This window comes from Saccopteryx leptura, chromosome 2 (assembly GCF_036850995.1).
Source record: "Saccopteryx leptura isolate mSacLep1 chromosome 2, mSacLep1_pri_phased_curated, whole genome shotgun sequence".
Classification (NCBI taxonomy): Eukaryota; Metazoa; Chordata; class Mammalia; order Chiroptera; family Emballonuridae; genus Saccopteryx; species Saccopteryx leptura.
Window position 1 is genome coordinate 117,008,532 of NC_089504.1, and position 18,948 is coordinate 117,027,479.

At 38.9% G+C, this 18,948-nt stretch overlaps 1 protein-coding gene across 4 annotated transcripts in view; it reads left to right on the forward strand.

Moving 5' to 3' along the window:
* CEP83 (centrosomal protein 83) overlaps window positions 1–18,948 on the forward strand; it is a 105,280-nt gene that overhangs the window by 72,211 nt on the left and 14,121 nt on the right. For all 4 annotated transcript variants that reach the window (XM_066368630.1, XM_066368629.1, XM_066368632.1 and 1 more), the window contains one exon: window positions 18,154–18,229. In XM_066368630.1, coding sequence (XP_066224727.1) covers window positions 18,154–18,229 — 76 coding nt within the window. The remainder of the gene's footprint in view (window positions 1–18,153; window positions 18,230–18,948) is intronic.

Sequence of the window (18,948 nt, forward strand, 5' to 3'; positions counted from 1 at the left end):
ACATGTCAAAGATCTCTTTGTACACAACATTTCTTGTGTAGATCTTTCCATCATTTTTAAGCTCGCCTTGCAGAGGACCATCAATTATTTTTAATTTTACGTCCGTTCTTTCACGAACTCTTGAACAGGCAACATAAAGTTGACCTGTCCAAATGCAGGCTCAGGTAAAAAAAATGCCAACACGCTTAAGCATTTGGCCATGAGACTTATTGATGGTCATAGTAAAGGCAAGTTTTACAGGAAATTGTCTACGTCTCAATTGAAACAGCAACCCTGTTTGAGATGGAGCCAAATCAATTCTTGGAATGACATGTATTTTACCTTTAGAGGAGCTAGTCAAAGACTTAGCTATTATGACATTATTTTTCAACTGGAGAACCTCTAGTCTCGTACCATTGCAAAGACCCCTTCTGGTGTTAAGATTTTTTAACAGCATAATAATTGCTCCAATCTTTAACCTCAATTTGTGAGGTGGCATGCCAGAAGGCGACAGACTATTTAAAAATTCTGTTGGAAAGTTGTTGGCACTCGCTTTATTATCGGCTACAACGGAATCAACACTTAAATATGTCGTGTCGTTCCCTTCAATGATATTTAAGACATCATCATTTAGTTTGTCTACATCAGAATTTTTAGGACACAATATTGCCCTTTCACTAATTTCACTAATGTTTCCAGGCTGGATTTTATTACCAAAAACCCAATCCACTAAACTATCTTTGCATATCATTGACAAAGGAATCTGGACAACGTCTTCACTCAATCCATTATCATCAGAAAGAGTTCCATTTCCAAGTTTTAAAAGCCACTCACTATTTTCGGGGTCATTTGACCTCATGTTCATTGTCAGTGGGAGTTTCTTTTTTTTTTTTTTTTTTTTTTTTTTTTTTTTTTTCATTTTTCTGAAGCTGGAAACAGGGAGAGACAGTCAGACAGGCTCCCGCATGCGCCCGACCGGGATCCACCCGGCACGCCCACCATGGGGCGATGCTCTGCCCACCAGGGGGCGATGCTCTGCCCATCCTGGGCGTCGCCATGTTGCGACCAGAGCCACTCTAGCGCCTGAGGCAGAGGCCACAGAGCCATCCCCAGCGCCCGGGCCATCTTTGCTCCAATGGAGCCTTGGCTGCGGGAGGGGAAGAGAGAGACAGAGAGGAAAGCGCGGCGGAGGGGTGGAGAAGCAAATGGGCGCTTCTCCTATGTGCCCTGGCCGGGAATCGAACCCGGGTCCTCCGCACGCTAGGCCGACGCTCTACCGCTGAGCCAACCGGCCAGGGCTCAGTGGGAGTTTCTTAAATAAATCCCATGATTTTGCAAATTTTATGCTATTTTGTATTATTGCGGCTTGTGGAGCATGAGGCAATACTGATAGACATTGTCTAAAGTCACCTCCAAGAAGTAAAACTTTTCCTCCAAGTGGATAATCATTTTTCATGATTTCTTTTAACAACCTGTCAGTTGTATCCACAGTCAAATCGATTAGTTTGTAACTTGAAGTTTAAGGACTGACAGTGTTCACATTTAATATTCATGTCACCAGAGGAATGCTCAAAAATTAAAGTTTCTCCGTTTGAAACTTTTAATCCTTTTTGCGTTTCGGTCAGCATTACTCTGTCATTTTTTGCATTTCTCTCCTGCCTTTGTTCAAGGGACTCATTTTGTCGAGACAGGCTTTTTTGTCTTGCATCTGAGGCAAGCCTTGTTTCTCTATGCTCATCAGCTCATTTTGCTGAGAAAGACGCATTTGCTCTGTGACTGAAGCAAGCCTTGTCCTTCTCTGCTCAGTGGTTTCTTTTTGTCGAGAAAGCTATTTTTGTGCAGCTTTAGCTCCTTTTCTCTCCTCTTCAGTGCTGTATTTTCTAGGAGGCATTCTTAAAAGAAATTACGTTAAGACATAGTTTTTATGTAAAACAGATGATTGCCAATGCAAACAAATGTTCACCTTCCCCCTGACCCACTCAATTTGCGTTCAGCCGTGGCAACTTCACCCCATTGGCTAGTACAGTTACACAAGCAACCAATAAGCTATCGGCAACAAACAGACACTTAAGCCGCATATAATAAAGATTAGGGGAGATACTTTGAGACTGTAAATATTATCATACTATCTCATCATACACTCTTCCACTAATTTTAGCATCCATTGATAATTCTTGCCTGAAACAGTTATTACTTTAGTGTTTGCCAAAAGATGTTTTGCTATTTCCCATCTACATTTATTAGTTGGACTTCTGAGAAGAAGAGCTTTCCCTTCTTCCTAAATGTTACCTACATAACAGTTTATTCTATGGGTTAGAATATTTTATTATAATTTATTTTGTTGCTCAGATTTTCTCAGATTTGATCATTAGAAACTGAACAATAGCTTGGCTATTGTATATGAAATGTCCTTTCTCTCATGGTATAGCCTTTGTTTAAAAGTATATTTTATCTAATATAGGTCCTCTTTGGGTTCATCTTGTTTAGGACTCTTTGTATTTCCTGGACTTACATGTCTATTTCCTTTGCCAGGTTAGGGAAGTTTTCAGTCATTATTTCTTCAAATTGGTTTTCAATCCCTTGATCTCTCTTTTCTCCTTCTGATAACCCTATGATGTGACTGTGGTATACTTGATCTTGTCTCACAAGTCCCTTAAAATTCTTTTTTCTTTTTGTTGTTCCAGCTGGGTGTTTTCTGCTACTTTGTCTTCCAGATCGCTTATTCAGTCCTCTGCTTCAATAATCTGATATTGATTCCATCTCATGCATTCTTTATTTCAGTTATTTTTTATATCTGACTGGTTCTTTTTCTGGTTTCTATCTCCTTTTTTAAGTTTTTAAGTCTTTTAAGTCTTTTTAAGTATTTTAAGTCTTTATTGAAGTTCTCTCTGAGGTCATCTATTCTTCCCAAATTCATTAAACATATTTATAATCAGTGCTTTAGATTCTGTTTCTGATAGATTGCTTGCCATCATTTTGTTCTTTTTCTGGAATTTTGTCCTGTTCTCTCATTAGGGACATGTTTCTTTGTCTCCTCATTTTGGCTGCCTGCCTGTGTTTGTTTCTATGTATTATTAGTTAGATTTGCTTCGTCTCCCAGTCTTGGCAGATTGTCTTGTGGGGCCCAGTGGCCCAGTGTCCCTGGTTACTTGAGCCAGGTCCTCCATGGGTGTCCTTTGTGTGTGTGTGTACCGTCCTATTGTAGTTGAGCCTTGATTGCTGTTGGCACGACAGTGGGTGGATAGACAGGCTATTTGTGAGGACTAGATGTGACTACGTGGATGAGCTGTAGTGTGGGGCTGACCACAGAGTGCAGTTCGCTATAGTGAGGCTCTGGTGCCTGCCGAGCCCACCTTTTGGGTGTGTTGTTTGTGGATCTAATTAGGTGGTGCTCTGGTGTTGTCTGAAGCTGGCCTCTATGTGTGTTGGTTCCTGGGCCACTTGGGAGGGGCTCTGGTGCAGGGCCAGGTTAGCTGTTGCCTGTGCCCAGCTCGGCCTGGTAGGAGCTACAAAGTGATCTGCAGTTGGCAGCTGTCTGTGCTGGACTTGCAGGTACCTGGGAGGGGCTATGCTGCGAACTGAGGCCCGCTGCCGCTAGTGTCAGGGTGGCTTAGTGAGAGGGCAAGGCATGCAAGGTATGCTTGTTTGAGGTTCGTGGGCCTTTAAGAGGTTTTAAGAAAGTTCCCTATGTGAACTGAGGCAGGTAGCCTGTGAGGAGGAATAGCCCCTGAAAGAAGTTTGGCTGGTCCTATGGCTGGGTAAGGCAGGTTTATCAGGGAATCACCAGAGGGGCGAGTTTGGTCAAGATTCAGATTTGGTGCCTGCCTGTGCTTGCAGGCCAGGTGGGGGAAGGGCACAACAAAGGAACAATGGGTCTGCAAGTTCTTTAGTACTGAGACAGCTGACACCCAGCCTTGCCTTGAAGCCAGACAATTCAATTCCTCCTTTTATGACCCTGGTGCTTTTTAAAGCTGCTGCCCCAAAATGCTCAGAGCCAGTGAATCAGTCAGAGAGGTAAGTCTATGCGTGGGCCCTTTAATAGGAGTGTCTGGGGCTCCAACAGCCCTCCATCTCACCGATAGAAGCCCTGCTGATTTCCACAGTCAGATATTGTGGGAAGTCCTCCTCCTAGCACTGGTGTCTGGGCTGTGGAGCCTGGTTTGGCGCTGCAACTCCTCACTCCCTGAGGACTTCCACGGTCGAGATATTGCTGCTGGTTTTTAACTACCACATGTGGGTGTGGGGTTAGCCCATTTCATGTCTCTACCCCTCCTACCAGTCTCAATGTAGCTTTTTTTATATCCTTAGTTATAGTAGTTCTGTTCAACTAGTCTTCAGGGGGTTTTCAAGAGTGGTTCTTCTATAATTGAGTATAATTTTTATGTGGTTGTAGGAGGGGGCGAGCACAGCATTTATCTTCTCCACCATCTTAACTGGAACTCTCTTCCTCTCTTAAGTCTGGTAGTGCTTAATTTATTATTTATTTTTATTATTATATTATATAATATTATATAATATGTAATATAAATATATTTATAATATATTTATTTATTATTGTGGTAAATTATATATAACAAAGTTTACTATTTTAATCATTTTAAGCATATAGTTCAGTGGTTTTTTTAAACTAAGATTTTGATTTATTGAATCAACTCTTTTCTATTTTCTACCTCATTAATTTCTGCTTGTATCTTCTTTCTGTGTATTTTGCTATTAAAATGTTTTTCTAATTTATTGATGTTTAATGTACAAAAAATAAAATTCACCCATTTAATGTGCAGCTTTATGAATTTTGGTAATTGCATATAGTTGTGTAATCATCACCTCAGTAAAAGCATAGAACTATTTGACCACCTAAAAGGTTCCCTGTTTCTCTTTGCAGTTGACCTCTGTCCTGGTCCCCAGCCTTAAGCAATCCCTGATTTTTATTGCTGATTAGTATTCCATTGTGGGATATAACATGATTTGTTTATCCATTCTTTTCTTGATGGGCAGATATTTGGCTTGTTATTAGTTGAAGCTATTATGAATAATGCTGCTGTGATCATGTATGTACAATGTGGGTGTGGACATATGTTCTTAAATCTCTTGGTTAGATTTCTAGAAATGAGATTGCTGAGTCAAATAAATGCATATTTAATTTTATAATATACACTGTTTTCCAAAGTGGTTGTACTATTTTTCATTCCCAGTACCAAGGTATTCGAGTTTCCTTTTTTTCACAAATTGTATTGACACCTGTTATTTTCATTTTTTTAAATTTTTATTTATTTTTTATTTATTCATTTTTAGAGAGGAGAGAGAGACAGAGATAAAGAGGAGAGAGAGACAGAGAGAGAGAAGGGGGTTGGAGCTGGAAGCATCAACTCCCATATGTGCCTTGACTAGGCAAGCCCAGGGTTTCGAACCGGCGACCTCAGCATTTCCAGGTCGATGCTTTATCCACTGTGCCACCACAGATCAGGCCTTGACACCTGTTATTGTCTTTTTAAACTAACTTATAGCTGATGTATAGTAATATGTCGCTGTTGTCTTAATTTGATTTTCCCTGATAGCTAGTGATGTTTAGCAATTTAAAAACATTATTTTTATTTATTGGTTTTTAGAGAGAGAAGAAGGGGGGAGAAAGACAGAGAGAGAGAGAGACATTGGCTTGTTATTCCACCTAGTCATGCTGTCATTGGTTGATTCTTGTACGTGCCCTTACTGAGGATCTAACCAGCAACCTTGGCATTTCAGGACGATGCTCTTACCTAGTGGTCCCCAACCCCCGGACCACGGACCGGTACCAGTCCGCAGAGAAAGAATAAATAACTTACATTATTTCCATTTTATTTATATTTAAGTCTGAAAGATGTTTTATTTTTTTTAAATGACCAGATTCCCTCTGTTACATTTGTCTAAGACTCACTCTTGACGCTTGTCTCGGTCACGTGATACATTTATCCGTCCCACCCTAAAGGCCGGTCCATGAAAATATTTTCTGACATTAAACCGGTCTGTGGCCCAAAAAGATTGGGGACCACTGCTCTAACCAACTGAGCTACCCAATCAAAGCTAATGTTTAGCAACTTTTAATGTGCTTATAGGTGACTTTACTTTTGTGAAGTGTCTGTTCAAATATTTTGTTCATTTAAGAAACTGGAATGTTATGTTATCAAGTTACAACAGCTCTTTATGTGTTCTGCATATGAACTCTTTGTTAGATACATGTTTTACAGATATTTTGTCCCATATCTTTGGCTTGCTTTCTTGTTTATTTTAATTGTGTCTATTGAAAGAATTTTTATTATTTTTTATGAAATCCATTTTATCAAATTTTTTCTTTCTTTTTTTGTATTTTTCTGAATTGAGAAGCGGGGAGGCAGAGAGACAGACTCTCTCATGAGCCCAACCGGGATCCACCCAGCATGCCCACCAGGGGACGATGCTCTGCCCATCTGGGCCGTTGCTCCATTGCAACTGGAGCCATTCTAGTGCCTGTGGCAGAGGCCATGGAGTCATCCTCAGTGCCCAGGCCAACTTTGCTCCAGTGGAGCCTTAGCTGCGTGCGGGAGGAGAAGAGAGGTATAGAAAGAAAGGAGAGGGAGAAGAATGGAGAAGCAGATAGGCACTTCTCCTGTGTGCCCTGGTCAGGAATCAAACCCAGGACTTCCACACATCGAGCTAATGCTCTACCTCTGAGCCAACCAGCCAGGGCCCATTTTATCAATTTTTTACTTTCTAGTTTGTGCTTTTTATATTCTGTTTAGGATTTCTTTGCCTAATCCTGTGTCACAAAGATTTGTTTTCTTACAAAAGGTTAAAATTTTGGTTTTTACATTTAGCTTTATAGTCCAGTTGATAGGAGTTTTTGTATAGTATGAGGTGATGGTAGACATTCTTTTTTTTTTTCCATATAAGGATCAAGTTGTTGCAGCACCATTTGTGGAAATCTGTCTTTTCTCCCATTGAATTATTTTGGTAACTTTATTGAAAAGCATTTGACTGTGTAACAGTCTGTCTGTTTCTGAACTCAGTTCTATTCCATTGATCTGTCTTTCTTGACACTAATAATCATGCTGTTTTGACCATTATAGCTTTATAGTAAGTTTGATTCAGAGAGTGTAAGTCCTTTGCCATGTTCTTTTTTTGTCAAGATGGTTATGTCAGCTTGTTGTCTTTTCTAAAAGGCTTGTTGAGATTTTGATTGAGATTGCATTGAATCTCCACCTAAATCTGAGGAGAGTTGTCGTCTCAACAATTTTGGAGTTTTTCCAATTCATGATTATGTCATATCTCTGTTTATTTAATTTCTTTTCTCAAAGTTTTGTAGTTTTCATTGTATATGTCATGTTCATCTTGTGTTACATTTTATTTCAAAGAATTTGTTTGTTTATTTATTTAAGTGAGGAGGGGAAATAGACACTTCCACATGTGCCCTGGCTGGGATCCGTCGGGGAACCCCTGTCTGGGGCTGATGGAGCTATTTTTAGTGTCTGAGGCCCACACTTAGACCAACCCAGCCATCCTCAGCACCCAAGGCCATTCTTGAAGCAGTCTAGCCACTGGCTGTGAGAGGGAAACAGAGAAGGGGGAGAGGGAAGGGGAGAGAAGCTGATGGTTACTTCTCTTATGTGCCCTGAATGGAAATAGAACCTGGTACATCCATACACCAGGTCTGTGCTCTATCCACTGAGCCAACTGGCCAGGGTCTATTTCTAAGCGTTTTAATGTGATTATATAAAGAGATATTTTTAAAATTTTACTTTCTAATTGTTCAGTGATAGCATATAGAAATACTTATGTGACTTTTATGCATTGACCTTAAATTCTATGACTTTATTTAAGGCATGTATTTTTGGCTAACTGCTTTGTGGAGTCTTCAGAGTTTTCTAAGATCATGCCATGTATATCTTGTGCTTTCTTTATTTACTTCATCCATTTTTTAGTTTTTTGAGTTGAAAATTTAATTCAATTAATATTCTTTCATTTTGGTAAAAGTGTCTAGTACTTATTTTCTTATCACTGCATTAAATGTATTATGTGTGTTTTCTTCAGTTTGTATTTTCCTTTTTATTCAAGAGTTATTTATATAGAAGCTGTAGTTTGTTTTGTTTTTTAATTTAGAAAATTAAATTTAACAGGGTGACATTAATCAATAAGAGTATATAGGTCTCAGGTAAACATTTCTATATCTTTGAACTGTTGATTAAGTTGTATATCCATCACACAAAGTCAAATCAGTTTTTGCCACCTTATAGAGTATTTGTCCCTCTTTTCACCCTTCCCGCAGCCCCCTTCCTCACAGCTCCCTTTTCCATGTCCTTCTCCCCCTGGTAACCACTTCATTTTTATCTATGTCCATGAGTCTCAGTTTTATATCCCACCTATGTGTGAAATCATACAGTTCTTAGCTTTTCTGATTTACTTATTTCACTTAGTATAATGTTCTCAAGGTCCATCTATGTTGTTGTAAATGTCACTATATCATCATTTATGTCTGCATAGTATTCCATTGTATTATATATGTGTACCACATCTTCTTTATCCAATCCTCTATTGAGGGACATTTTGGTTGTTTCCGTGTCTTGGCCACTGTGAATAATACTGCAATGAACATGGGGATGCATGTGTCTTTATGTACCATTGTTTTTGAGTAATTGGGGTAGATACCCAGTAGAGTGATTGCTGGGTCATATGGTGGTTCTATTCTTAATTTTTTGAGGAACCACCATACTTTCTTCCATAATGTTTGTGCTACTTTACATTCCCACCAGCAGTGAATGAGGGTTCCTTTTTCTCCACAGCCTCTCCAACACTTGTTATTACCTGTCCAGTTGATTATGGCCAATCTAACAAGTGTAGTTGATTAACAGAAGGTGCAACTAAGAGCTTGCTAGGACTGCCATAACAAAATACCACAACAGGGTACTTTAAACAATCAAAATTTATTTTCTTACAGCTCTGGAGGCTGAAAGTGTGAGATCTCAAGGTGTTGGCAGATTTGGTGTCTCCTCAGGCCTCTCTCCTTGACTGGCAGATGATCACCTTCTTGCTCTGTCATCACATGATCTTTTCTGTCTGCACATGTGTCCTTAATCCCTCTCCCACTCATGAGGACCAGTAATATTGGAGTAGAGCCTACCTGTATAATCTCATTTAACCTCAGTTCTTCAAAGCCCTATCTTCAAATACATGCTGACATACTAGGGTGTTAGGACTTCAATGTATGAACTTGCAGAGAAACAATTCAGTTTATTACAGAAGGTTTTTGAATATTTGTGTGGGAGGGCTTTTTTGTTGTTAATTTATAGTTTGATTGCATTGTGATCAAAGGATATTGTTTCTATTAATTTATTTTATGGAATACAATAATGTTTTCCTTGTGACATAGGCCAGAACTAGGATAAAATAAGTAAGGTGCCCAGGGTGAAAATTAAGGAGGCACCTACTCTTATGTGTTCATACTGCATTTGTAGGAACCTTAGAGTGAAACTTAAATTTTGTACTGTGGGCACCTCCTTTGCTTCACCCCAGTCTTGTGCCTCAGTCCTTTACTACATGACTGACTTTTGTGTTACATATGGACTAGAAAAGGAAGTGCTCAATTATAAGAATATAAAGTGTGATATATACATCCAGAAGATCTCCCCTATTAACTATGATGTTTACATCTTCCATATACTTATTTTTTTGTCCACTTCATTTTTCTTATACAAATAGTGATTGATACCAGAGTCTCCTTCCTATGTTTGTATCTATGCTTCCTTTCATATTTTGTATTTTTTTGCTTCATAAAGGTGATTGCTGTATTTTTTGGCATATAGGTAATCATAACAGTTATATCTTAATTGTGAGTTGTGGGTTTAAATATTCAAAAGTGCTTTTCTTTTTGTCACTTGTTTTTTTTCGTGAATTTCACATTGTTATCATCATTACCCGTTTTCTTATCGTTTCCGTTTGCCTGGTATACCTTTGTTTGTGTTCTTAGTTTTAGTCTTTTTGAATCATTTTGTTTTTAAACGTGTATTTTCCCCCCAGAAGTGAGACATGGGGGGGAGGGCAGACAGACAGACTCCCACATGCACCCAACCAGGTTCCACCCAGCATGCCCACCAGGGGTCGACACGCATTCCCTCTGGGGAGTTGGTCCGCTGCAACTGGAGCCATTCTAGTGCCTGAGGAGGCCATGGAGCCATCCTCAGTGCCCGGGCCAACTTTACTCCAATGGAGCCTTGGCTGCAGGATGGAAAGAGAGAGACAGAGAGAAAGGAGAGGGGGGGGAAGGGTGAGGAAGCAGATGGGCGCTTCTCCTGTGTGTCCTGGCAGGGAATCGAACCCAGGACTTCCACACACTGGGCCGACGCTCTACCACTGAGCCAACCGGTCAGAACCACGTGTATTTTATTTATGGCATGTACTTGGATCATGCATTGGGTCAAATTAGAGATCCTTTTATTTTAATGGGTGAGTTAAGTCCATTCCCAGGGAATGAGCCCAAGCTCACTACTAAGACTTCCAATCAGGAGTGTGCCTAGTCTCTTTCTGGGATTTAGAGTTATCTTCCTCTTTTTACTTCCAGATGTTTTAACGTTTGGGCATTTTCTGTCTTCCATTGTGGAAGATGTGGTTTTGTGAGACTTTATTCTCCTTGCTTTTCTGTATTGTTTTGAAGGAGATATGGCTAACACAGAACTCAACATGTATTATCTTCTGCCAGCTGGAAATACCCTATATTTGTTTTATAAGATCTAAAAATTTAATGATTCTGTAATTATATAGATTAAAGTTGAGAGATTTTTAAATGTTTTCATTAAAGTTGTAAGTTATGTTTTAGGACAAGGTTGTTGATTCTCATTACTCAGGAAAGAATTACTTCAGGCAGTGATGCATATATTCTTTGTGAAGGTCAGGTTTTATAAACTATTAATTTAAATGTTAGCTTCTACAATTCTAGAAGCATAAATCTGTAATGGATTTTGAGAGCCAGTCTTATTCTATTCTTTTCTTTTAGGTGGGTACAGTTTTCTAACTATCCAGGACAGATACTTTTTTAATCTCTCCCTGACAATCTCCAGAAAGGAGAGAGAGATCTACCTAGGAACCTCAGTGTGATATTTTATTCTTTTTTCTGTTAGAATTTAAGCCTTTTTCTTCTCATTTGGGCTTCTGTTGCCATAGTGATAAAATGTTCAGCATTGCCATTACAGTACTTGAGGACAATGATGAACTGGACCCTTAGGTTTTTGTTTATTTGCTACATGAAATATCTTTTATTTATTTAGATGTTCTTTAATATGAATCATTTTCTATACCATTAGTCACTTTGGTAATTTTTCTTAGATTTCTCTTTAGTTTCTTCAGGTAATTTATAGCATGTAGTTGACCCCAGCTTACTTTAAAATAAGGACTTAGTAACCAACATAAAATGTAACAGAAGAAACAAAAATTCAAAAAATTTGAATGGCTTTTTTTTATGGTTTACAGTTGTGTTTTTTTCCCCCGACAGCTCAGATTTTATGATTTATAAGTAACTACATCAACTGTGTCTCTTTTGATCATTTGTTAAAATAATCATGATTACAGCCTGTCTTGTTTAGAACCTATGATAGGTTAGAAACAGACTACCTGTGTAGAAAAAGGTCTTGCTAAGAAAATGAAAGTTCTAAATTATATAAGCAGAAGTACCCATTTATTTACAAACAACAAATATCCATGATAAATAGGATTAATCACTGCTTTGGCAGATGCTTTAAATTATTAATTACATCCCAGTCTCTTGTTTTCATAGAAGTGTTTTTTTCACGTTTTATTATTTTATCCTAAGTAATAAAATTATTATTCTAATTTTGTATTTTACAAAGCTCCCCTGCCTGATGATGAGTTTATAAAATTTGTGAAGTTGACTATAAACTAGAAACTTGTAAAAATTATAGGGTTTTTCTTTTTTAGGTGAGAGGAGGAGAACTAGTGAGTCAGACTCCAGCATGCACCCCAACTGGGATCCACCTGGGGCCTGATGCTTGAGTACCCGAGCTATTTTTAGCACCTGAGGCTGATGTGCTCCAGTGGAGCTATCCTTAGTGCCTAGGGCCATGCTCCAATCTATTGAGCCACTGGCTGTGGGTGGGGAAGAGGGAGAGAAGTGAAGAGGGTGGGAATCAAATGGTCACTTCTTCTATGACCCTGACTGGGAATAGAACCTGGGATATCCAAACGCTGGGCCGATGCCACTAGCCAGGGCCAGATTCTAGGATTTTAAATAAGTTAAAATATCTAGTCAACTTTTAGTTATGACAATAATCCAACTCCAGCTATTACAAGCAACAAAAAGGGACTGTATTGGCTGACATAAATTGTGGAGAGAATAGGGATTGTACTGGTCTCATGGATGCCCTGATCTAGGAATTCATATGGTCAGACGAGAGTGGCAGCTCCTTTCCTTCTATCTCCCTCCTGTCCTCTAACTTCTGTGTCTGCTTTTCTCCTACTGCTTTCTCTGTGAGGCCAAGTCTGTATTTTGAGATCAAAGAAGACAGATTCTTACTTAATGAATCAAGTTAGAAACATCCAGAAAAGGATTTGGGTCTGGGTTACACACCCACACCTGGGCCCATCACTGTGGCCAGGGGGATAGGACAGTGTCACTCAACCCAGGTTTTATGCCTTTTTAATTTGGAGGGCGAGAGGTATACTGTGCAGTTTCTTATCAGAAGTAGGGGAAGTATGTTGGGGAAATAGCAGCAATAACTAAGGGAAAGGAACTTGATCATTTAAGTATCCTGTAGTGATTAGCCCTTAACGTTTTGCATTGCTTGAAACCAGAGCTTTGTTTTCCATTTGTGGCTTTCTGATTTTTTTTTAAGATTTTTAGAAACTTTTTAAAAACTATGTTATTTAATATATCCTCCTTTCTGTTTATACTCTGTCTTGAGATAAATTATTTGTTGTATATCATCTTAGCATGGAGTAGTAGACTTATACTTGGCCAGTTGGATAAGTTCTCTTCCAGAATTTGAACTGCAGGGTAAGTGATGAGAATATAGGGCAGCATTAGGAAGACCAGACAGTTCTTGTGGCTTGTCCTTGCTTGTGATTCTGGTCAATTACTCTAGCCTGGTTCTGTTTCTGAGGTCCCTGTTGATTCAGCGAGTCTCATATATCCTCCCAGGAAACTCCTTTGTTGTTAATAATGGCTAAAGTTAATTTTCATTGCTCACAAACAAGAACCTTGTTTTCAGTGTGTTGATATAAGCACTGCCGTTCTCAAGAACTTTGTTCTTGGGATCTTTAACAATAGAGAAATCACAAATAGAACTTCTCTTGTTTGCCCTTTTGCCCTTTTTAATCAAGGGGTTGCTTTCCCTTGATAAGGGGACTGACATTAAGTGAAGCCAAGAGGTTACACTGGAACCTTCATATCTAATATGGTAATATTATTAGCCACATGTAGCTATTTAAACCTAATTTTTTTATTTAGAAATTAAATCTAATGGGGTGACATTGGTCCATAAGAACATGTAAGTTTCAGGTGTACATGGTCATAGCATGTGAAGTATTCACTGTGTTGTGTCCATCACCTAAAGTCAAACTATTGATACTTCCCATCACTATATATTTGACCCCCCTTTATTGTCCTCCCACAATCCCTCTCCATCTGATAACCACTTCACTTTTGTCTATGAGTCTCAGTTTTATAGCCTACATATGAGTGAAATCATATAGTCCTTAGCTTTTTCTGATTGACTTATTTCAATTAGAATAATGTACTCAAGATCCATCCATGTTGTCGCAAATGGTGGTAGTTCATCATTTCTTATGGCTGATTATCCCTTTGTATGTATGTCTCACATCTCCTTTATCCAGTCCTCTATCAAGGGACACTGTGTTTGTTTCCATGTCTTGGCCACTGTGAATAAAGCTGCAGTGAACAATGGGGATGCAAATGTCTTTGCGAACAAATGTTTTCAAGTTTTTAGGGTAGATACCCAGTATTTCTGGGTCATGTGGTAACTCCATTTTTAATTTTTTGAGGAACCACCACCATATGTCTTACATAATGTCTGTACTAGTTTGCATTCCCACCAGCAGTGAATGAGGGTTCCTTTTTTTCTCCACAACCTCTTAAACACCTGTTATTACCTGTCTTGTTGATAAATCTAATTTTAAATTAATTAAAATTTTTAAAAATTTAGTTCCTCAGCTGCACTAGTGCATTTCAGATATGCACTATATTGGATGGTTCACATTATAGAACATTTTCATCATTAAAGAAAGCTCAGATAGTATGTTGAACTATAAAGTCCTTAAGAATAGGGATTCTGTCTTTGTTTTGCACTGCTATATCTGTGACACGTAGGACTGGGCCGAGCATTTGTAGGAACTCAGTAAATATTTGTTGAATATTGAAATGATACCTATTAGCTGCCTGCCACAGAAAACCTAGGCAATAGTCATCATAATTGTCTATCTTATACTTTGAAGAGACTTGGAAAAGCTCCATCTCACTGTTAACTCCAAATGTTTCCATTTAAACTTTTCCACAGCTGCATTCTCTGTTGTACCTTGGCCCTCCAGGTCACCTACTATTTCTTCTTCCATTATTTCCACAATTACTTTTTAAAATATAAAGTACTTGATCATGTACTTTCTCATTCCCCAACTTACTCATCCTTCAGCTTTTGACTACTCCCCACCACCAACCCATTAAAGCTCTCCTCTTAATAATTTTTGCTGTAACCTCTGAAATTCCTGTCCCATTATCAATAAAATTTTTGCAATCTCCACATTTTTTTGAATGCCTCCTTACTGAAACCGGACTTTGTCCCAATGGCATATTACCTGGCAACCCTTTTAATCAGAAATTATTCCTCCTCACTCTTCCCTGCAACTAGGGACCAAAAAAGGAAATGAGTATTTCTGAACCCCACTCTTGTTTCGAGACCATTGGCTAACTTTGGTAAAAATGACTTTTGCTTTGATGATCGTTTCCATCTTACTCCTATCTTTCTCTCTGAGTACAGGATATTCCCCAGCAGTCATAAAACTTCTGGCTCAACGTTTTTCTAGTTCCTATCCATTGCTTCCGTTCGTAGTGAGTATAAATTTGTCTTGTTGACCCATCTAAGACCTTAACTTTATAGTTTATTTTACTCTGGAATTATTTATCTTTATTTCACTTTTGTAGGCCTACATTTAGCCATACCTCGTCATCCCTTAGAACTGCTGGCTGCAAAAACTATCATTTTCTCTTATTCACTCCATTCTCACTGAAGATATTGAAACTGGTAGTTTTTGTACATTTGGGTTTCTTCTTATTATTATTTTTCTTCCTCTTCCTCTTCTTCTTTCTTCTTCTTCTTCTTTCTTCTTCTTTCTTCTTCCTTCTTCTTCCTTCTTCTTCCTTCTTCTTCTTCTCTGTTCGCCGGGCTCCGCTGCCTCTCAGTGGAGACTGTCTACTGTTCAGTTGTGCTCTCACTGGTGAGCACAGACTTCTGGGTATGAATTCTCTCAGCTTCTCACTCTGAGAACGTCTGTATCTTCATCATTCTGTCTTCCCTTTCTGTTTTTGTGAGGGTGTCCTTTCTCCCTTTACTTCCAGAGTGCACAGTCTCCCCCACCTCTCTCAGTTTTCCTTAGGGTTGCTTCATTGCTTTCCTCTTCTTCACTTCAGACTTCAGTTTCTCCACCTCAGACTCTTGTTCTGTCTTCAGGGTCCAGTTTAAATTGCATTTTACTTATGTAGCCTTTACTGATATTCTAACTGTCTTCTATACTTTGTACTTCTATTATAAGAATTATTTATTTTGACTTACTCTAACACACTTTGAATATTCAGAACCTTCTAATCAAGAAATACTGTACTTTTTTTCTAGATCTGTGGCACTGTGAAGTAATATCTGTTTTGAACTCCTTTGTTGTGATTTAAGACCATTGAACATATTCCTAAACCCTGGTCATGGCTATTAAAGTTATTTCACTATCTCTTAGAATCCTAACTATAGTAATTTTAAATTAAATCACACACTAATTTTTCTCCTAAAAAAATATATCAGTTATAGATTGTAACCCAGCACTACTTCTGTAAAACGAACTGAGGAAAACTTTGTGCAGTAAAACTTCTGTTTTACTGTAGCAATGTCCTTACTCCTTTTGTGTCTTAATGATTGATGCTTCTGACCATTGATGTCTTTGGCTCCAATTTCTATTTGTAGGGCATAATTGTTTCTCTTTATATCTACATAACATATTTACAAAGAATTTACACTACAAATGCTTGTTAAACTGGGTCTTGTCTTCTTGATTTATCAAGAGTATCCAAATTTAGACTAGAGCTAAAATAACGTGGGGCCTAACTTTTCTAACTCTGGCTCATAATTTTTTCTCCTCTATTTTCATTTTCATGATTTTGTAGAAAGAAACCTTTAGTAACTCATAACCTCAGCACAAAGTTATTAACATCCACAAACATGTAAGGGGAGGAATGCACAGAAAGTTTGAGAGAGAAATAATATAGCTAACATGATCAGAGAGTGTGCCTGGTACTGTCAAAGCTGCAAAGGAAGAGCAAGACTGGCTCTCTTCCTTTAGCTCCACTTTCTGTTATTTGTATGTAATAGCTCAGAAAGCAACGAGTCTTATGGTTTCTTCCACGTTATATTGTCCAATTATCTTACATATTTCGACTTCTAATCCAGGATTTGGCTTGGTTCATGCAATACATCAACAAACATTTATTGAACTCTTATTAGTATTTATTTATTTATTTTGTGACAGAGACAGAGGGACAGATAGGGACAGACAGACAGGAAGGGAGAGAAATAAGAAGCATCAATTCTTTGTTGCAGCACCTTAGATTCTCATTGATTGCTTTCTCATATGTGCCTTGACCAGGGGCTACAGAGGACTGAGTGATCCCTTGCTCAAGCTGGTGAGCCTGGCTCAAACCAGATGATCCCGTGCTCAAGCCGGTGACCTCGGGGTTTTGAACCTGGGTCCTCCACATCCCATTCTGATGCTCTATCCACTGCCTCACTACCTTCTCAGGCTCTTATTAGTATTAAAAGTACAGACCTGGCTCTGAGAATGTTGCCTTCCCAATCAGCAGTTCTAATTGGGTTGATAAATGCTAATAATGCCAAAGTAGAAATAGTAAGTGCCAAATGAGTTCTATTTGAGATAAGTGAAGGGTATTAAAAATGGGGAGGTTGAGGACCTGTCCTTCAAATGTAATTAGCGTAAAGTCTTTCTCATGAGGTTAGTCATGTGGTCACCAGAGATGTTCTGTATCTTAGAGCTCTGTCTGAGAGCATATTCCTTTTGAAGAAGATTATGTGTTTATTCATCTTAGGGATGAAAACTCATAGTATATTTTATAGAATATGTTGTCCTGCACTAGATAGTTTTCTTTTAAATCCTGAATTTAAAATCACTAGAATTATACCATAATAAAGTCAGGGAGGGGCATACTAACTTGGATATTAAAAGACCTGGGCCTTACCTTGATTTGGCTGTTTGATAGCCATGTGATTTGGCCTAACTTTGTTAAACTTCGATCTTTTTTCTGTAAAACTGGAATAATAAAGATGACTCTGCTTATGCTCATAGACTTATTGTGAGAATTCACTACAATTAAAATTGGCCAACCTTAATGAAATGCCCGTTATGTTATGACATTTTGTAGGCATTACATACCCACTTTGGAGCTCCCTAAGTTATGAGAGTGAAAGTGGAAGAGCAGTGCCTCTGAGAGCACTTTGTAAATTGTGACACACTGTGTGGGTGTAAAGTGGCTTCTACCCTGGATCACTTCCTGATGCCATAGTGACTCACACACTCTTCCACCAGACCTTTTGCTCAGGTGCTTCCCTGCTTATCAAAATCCTGCCCATCAAATTTTAATCTCCAGGTAGTTTTCTCTCCTCTTCCTAGACAGACCTGATTTCCCATCTTCTCTATGCCCATAGTTTGTAGATTTTTCCTTAGCAGAAGCAGACATTTGTGTTAAATTTTAGTTATATGTGAACACAACTTGTCTGCGTGAAGTCAAAATCTGTATCATTTTATTGGCCATTTTTCATAGCGCAATGCCTGGTGCTAATATAGGCACTCAGGAAAATGATTATCTAATTTGGTGAAATTTATAAACTCTGGGTCCTTAATAATGTGTTCTGTCGGGTTGTGATTTTTCAGGTTAAAACTTCAACAACAAATGGTGGATATTGGAAATGCAGAGAGAGAGAAAATTGAAAATTCTGACCTGAAACAGGTATGATTTTAGCAAACATTGTGCTTTATTTTTTTTTTTTTTTTTTTTCCATTTTTCTGAAGCTGGAAACAGGGAGGGACAGTCAGACAGACTCCCGCATGCGCCCGACCGGGATCCACCCGGCACGCCCACCAGGGGCTACGCTCTGCCCACCAGGGGGCGATGCTCTGCCCATCCTGGGCGTCGCCATATTGCGACCAGAGCCACTCTAGCGCCTGAGGCAGAGGCCACAGAGCCATCCCCAGTGCCCGGGCTATCTTTGCTCCAATGGAGCCTCGGCTGCGGGAGGGGAAGAGAGAGACAGAGAGGAAAGCGCAGCGGAGGGGTGGAGAAGCAAATGGGCGCTTCTCCTATGTGCCCTGGCCGGGAATCGAACCCGGGTCCTCCGCACGCTAGGCCGACGCTCTACCGCTGAGCCAACCGGCCAGGGCCTGTGCTTTATTTTTTAAGTGCTTCTTTAAATCTGTCTTTTGAATTTTCAAAGGATTTTTTATGTCAATATTCTGAAAATTTAATCACTGCAATTGATAACATATTAATGAACTTGACATATAAAGATAAAATGTTTAAAACTCTTTAAACTCTAGTAACCTTCTTTTGTTACCTGCTCTGTTTTCTTATTTAATGATATGTTGATTGATTGATTAATTGACTCCTCATCCACCCTGCCGTGGGCCAGGCTCAGCATCCCCCCATTGTCTTTTCTGTGGCCCCACCTG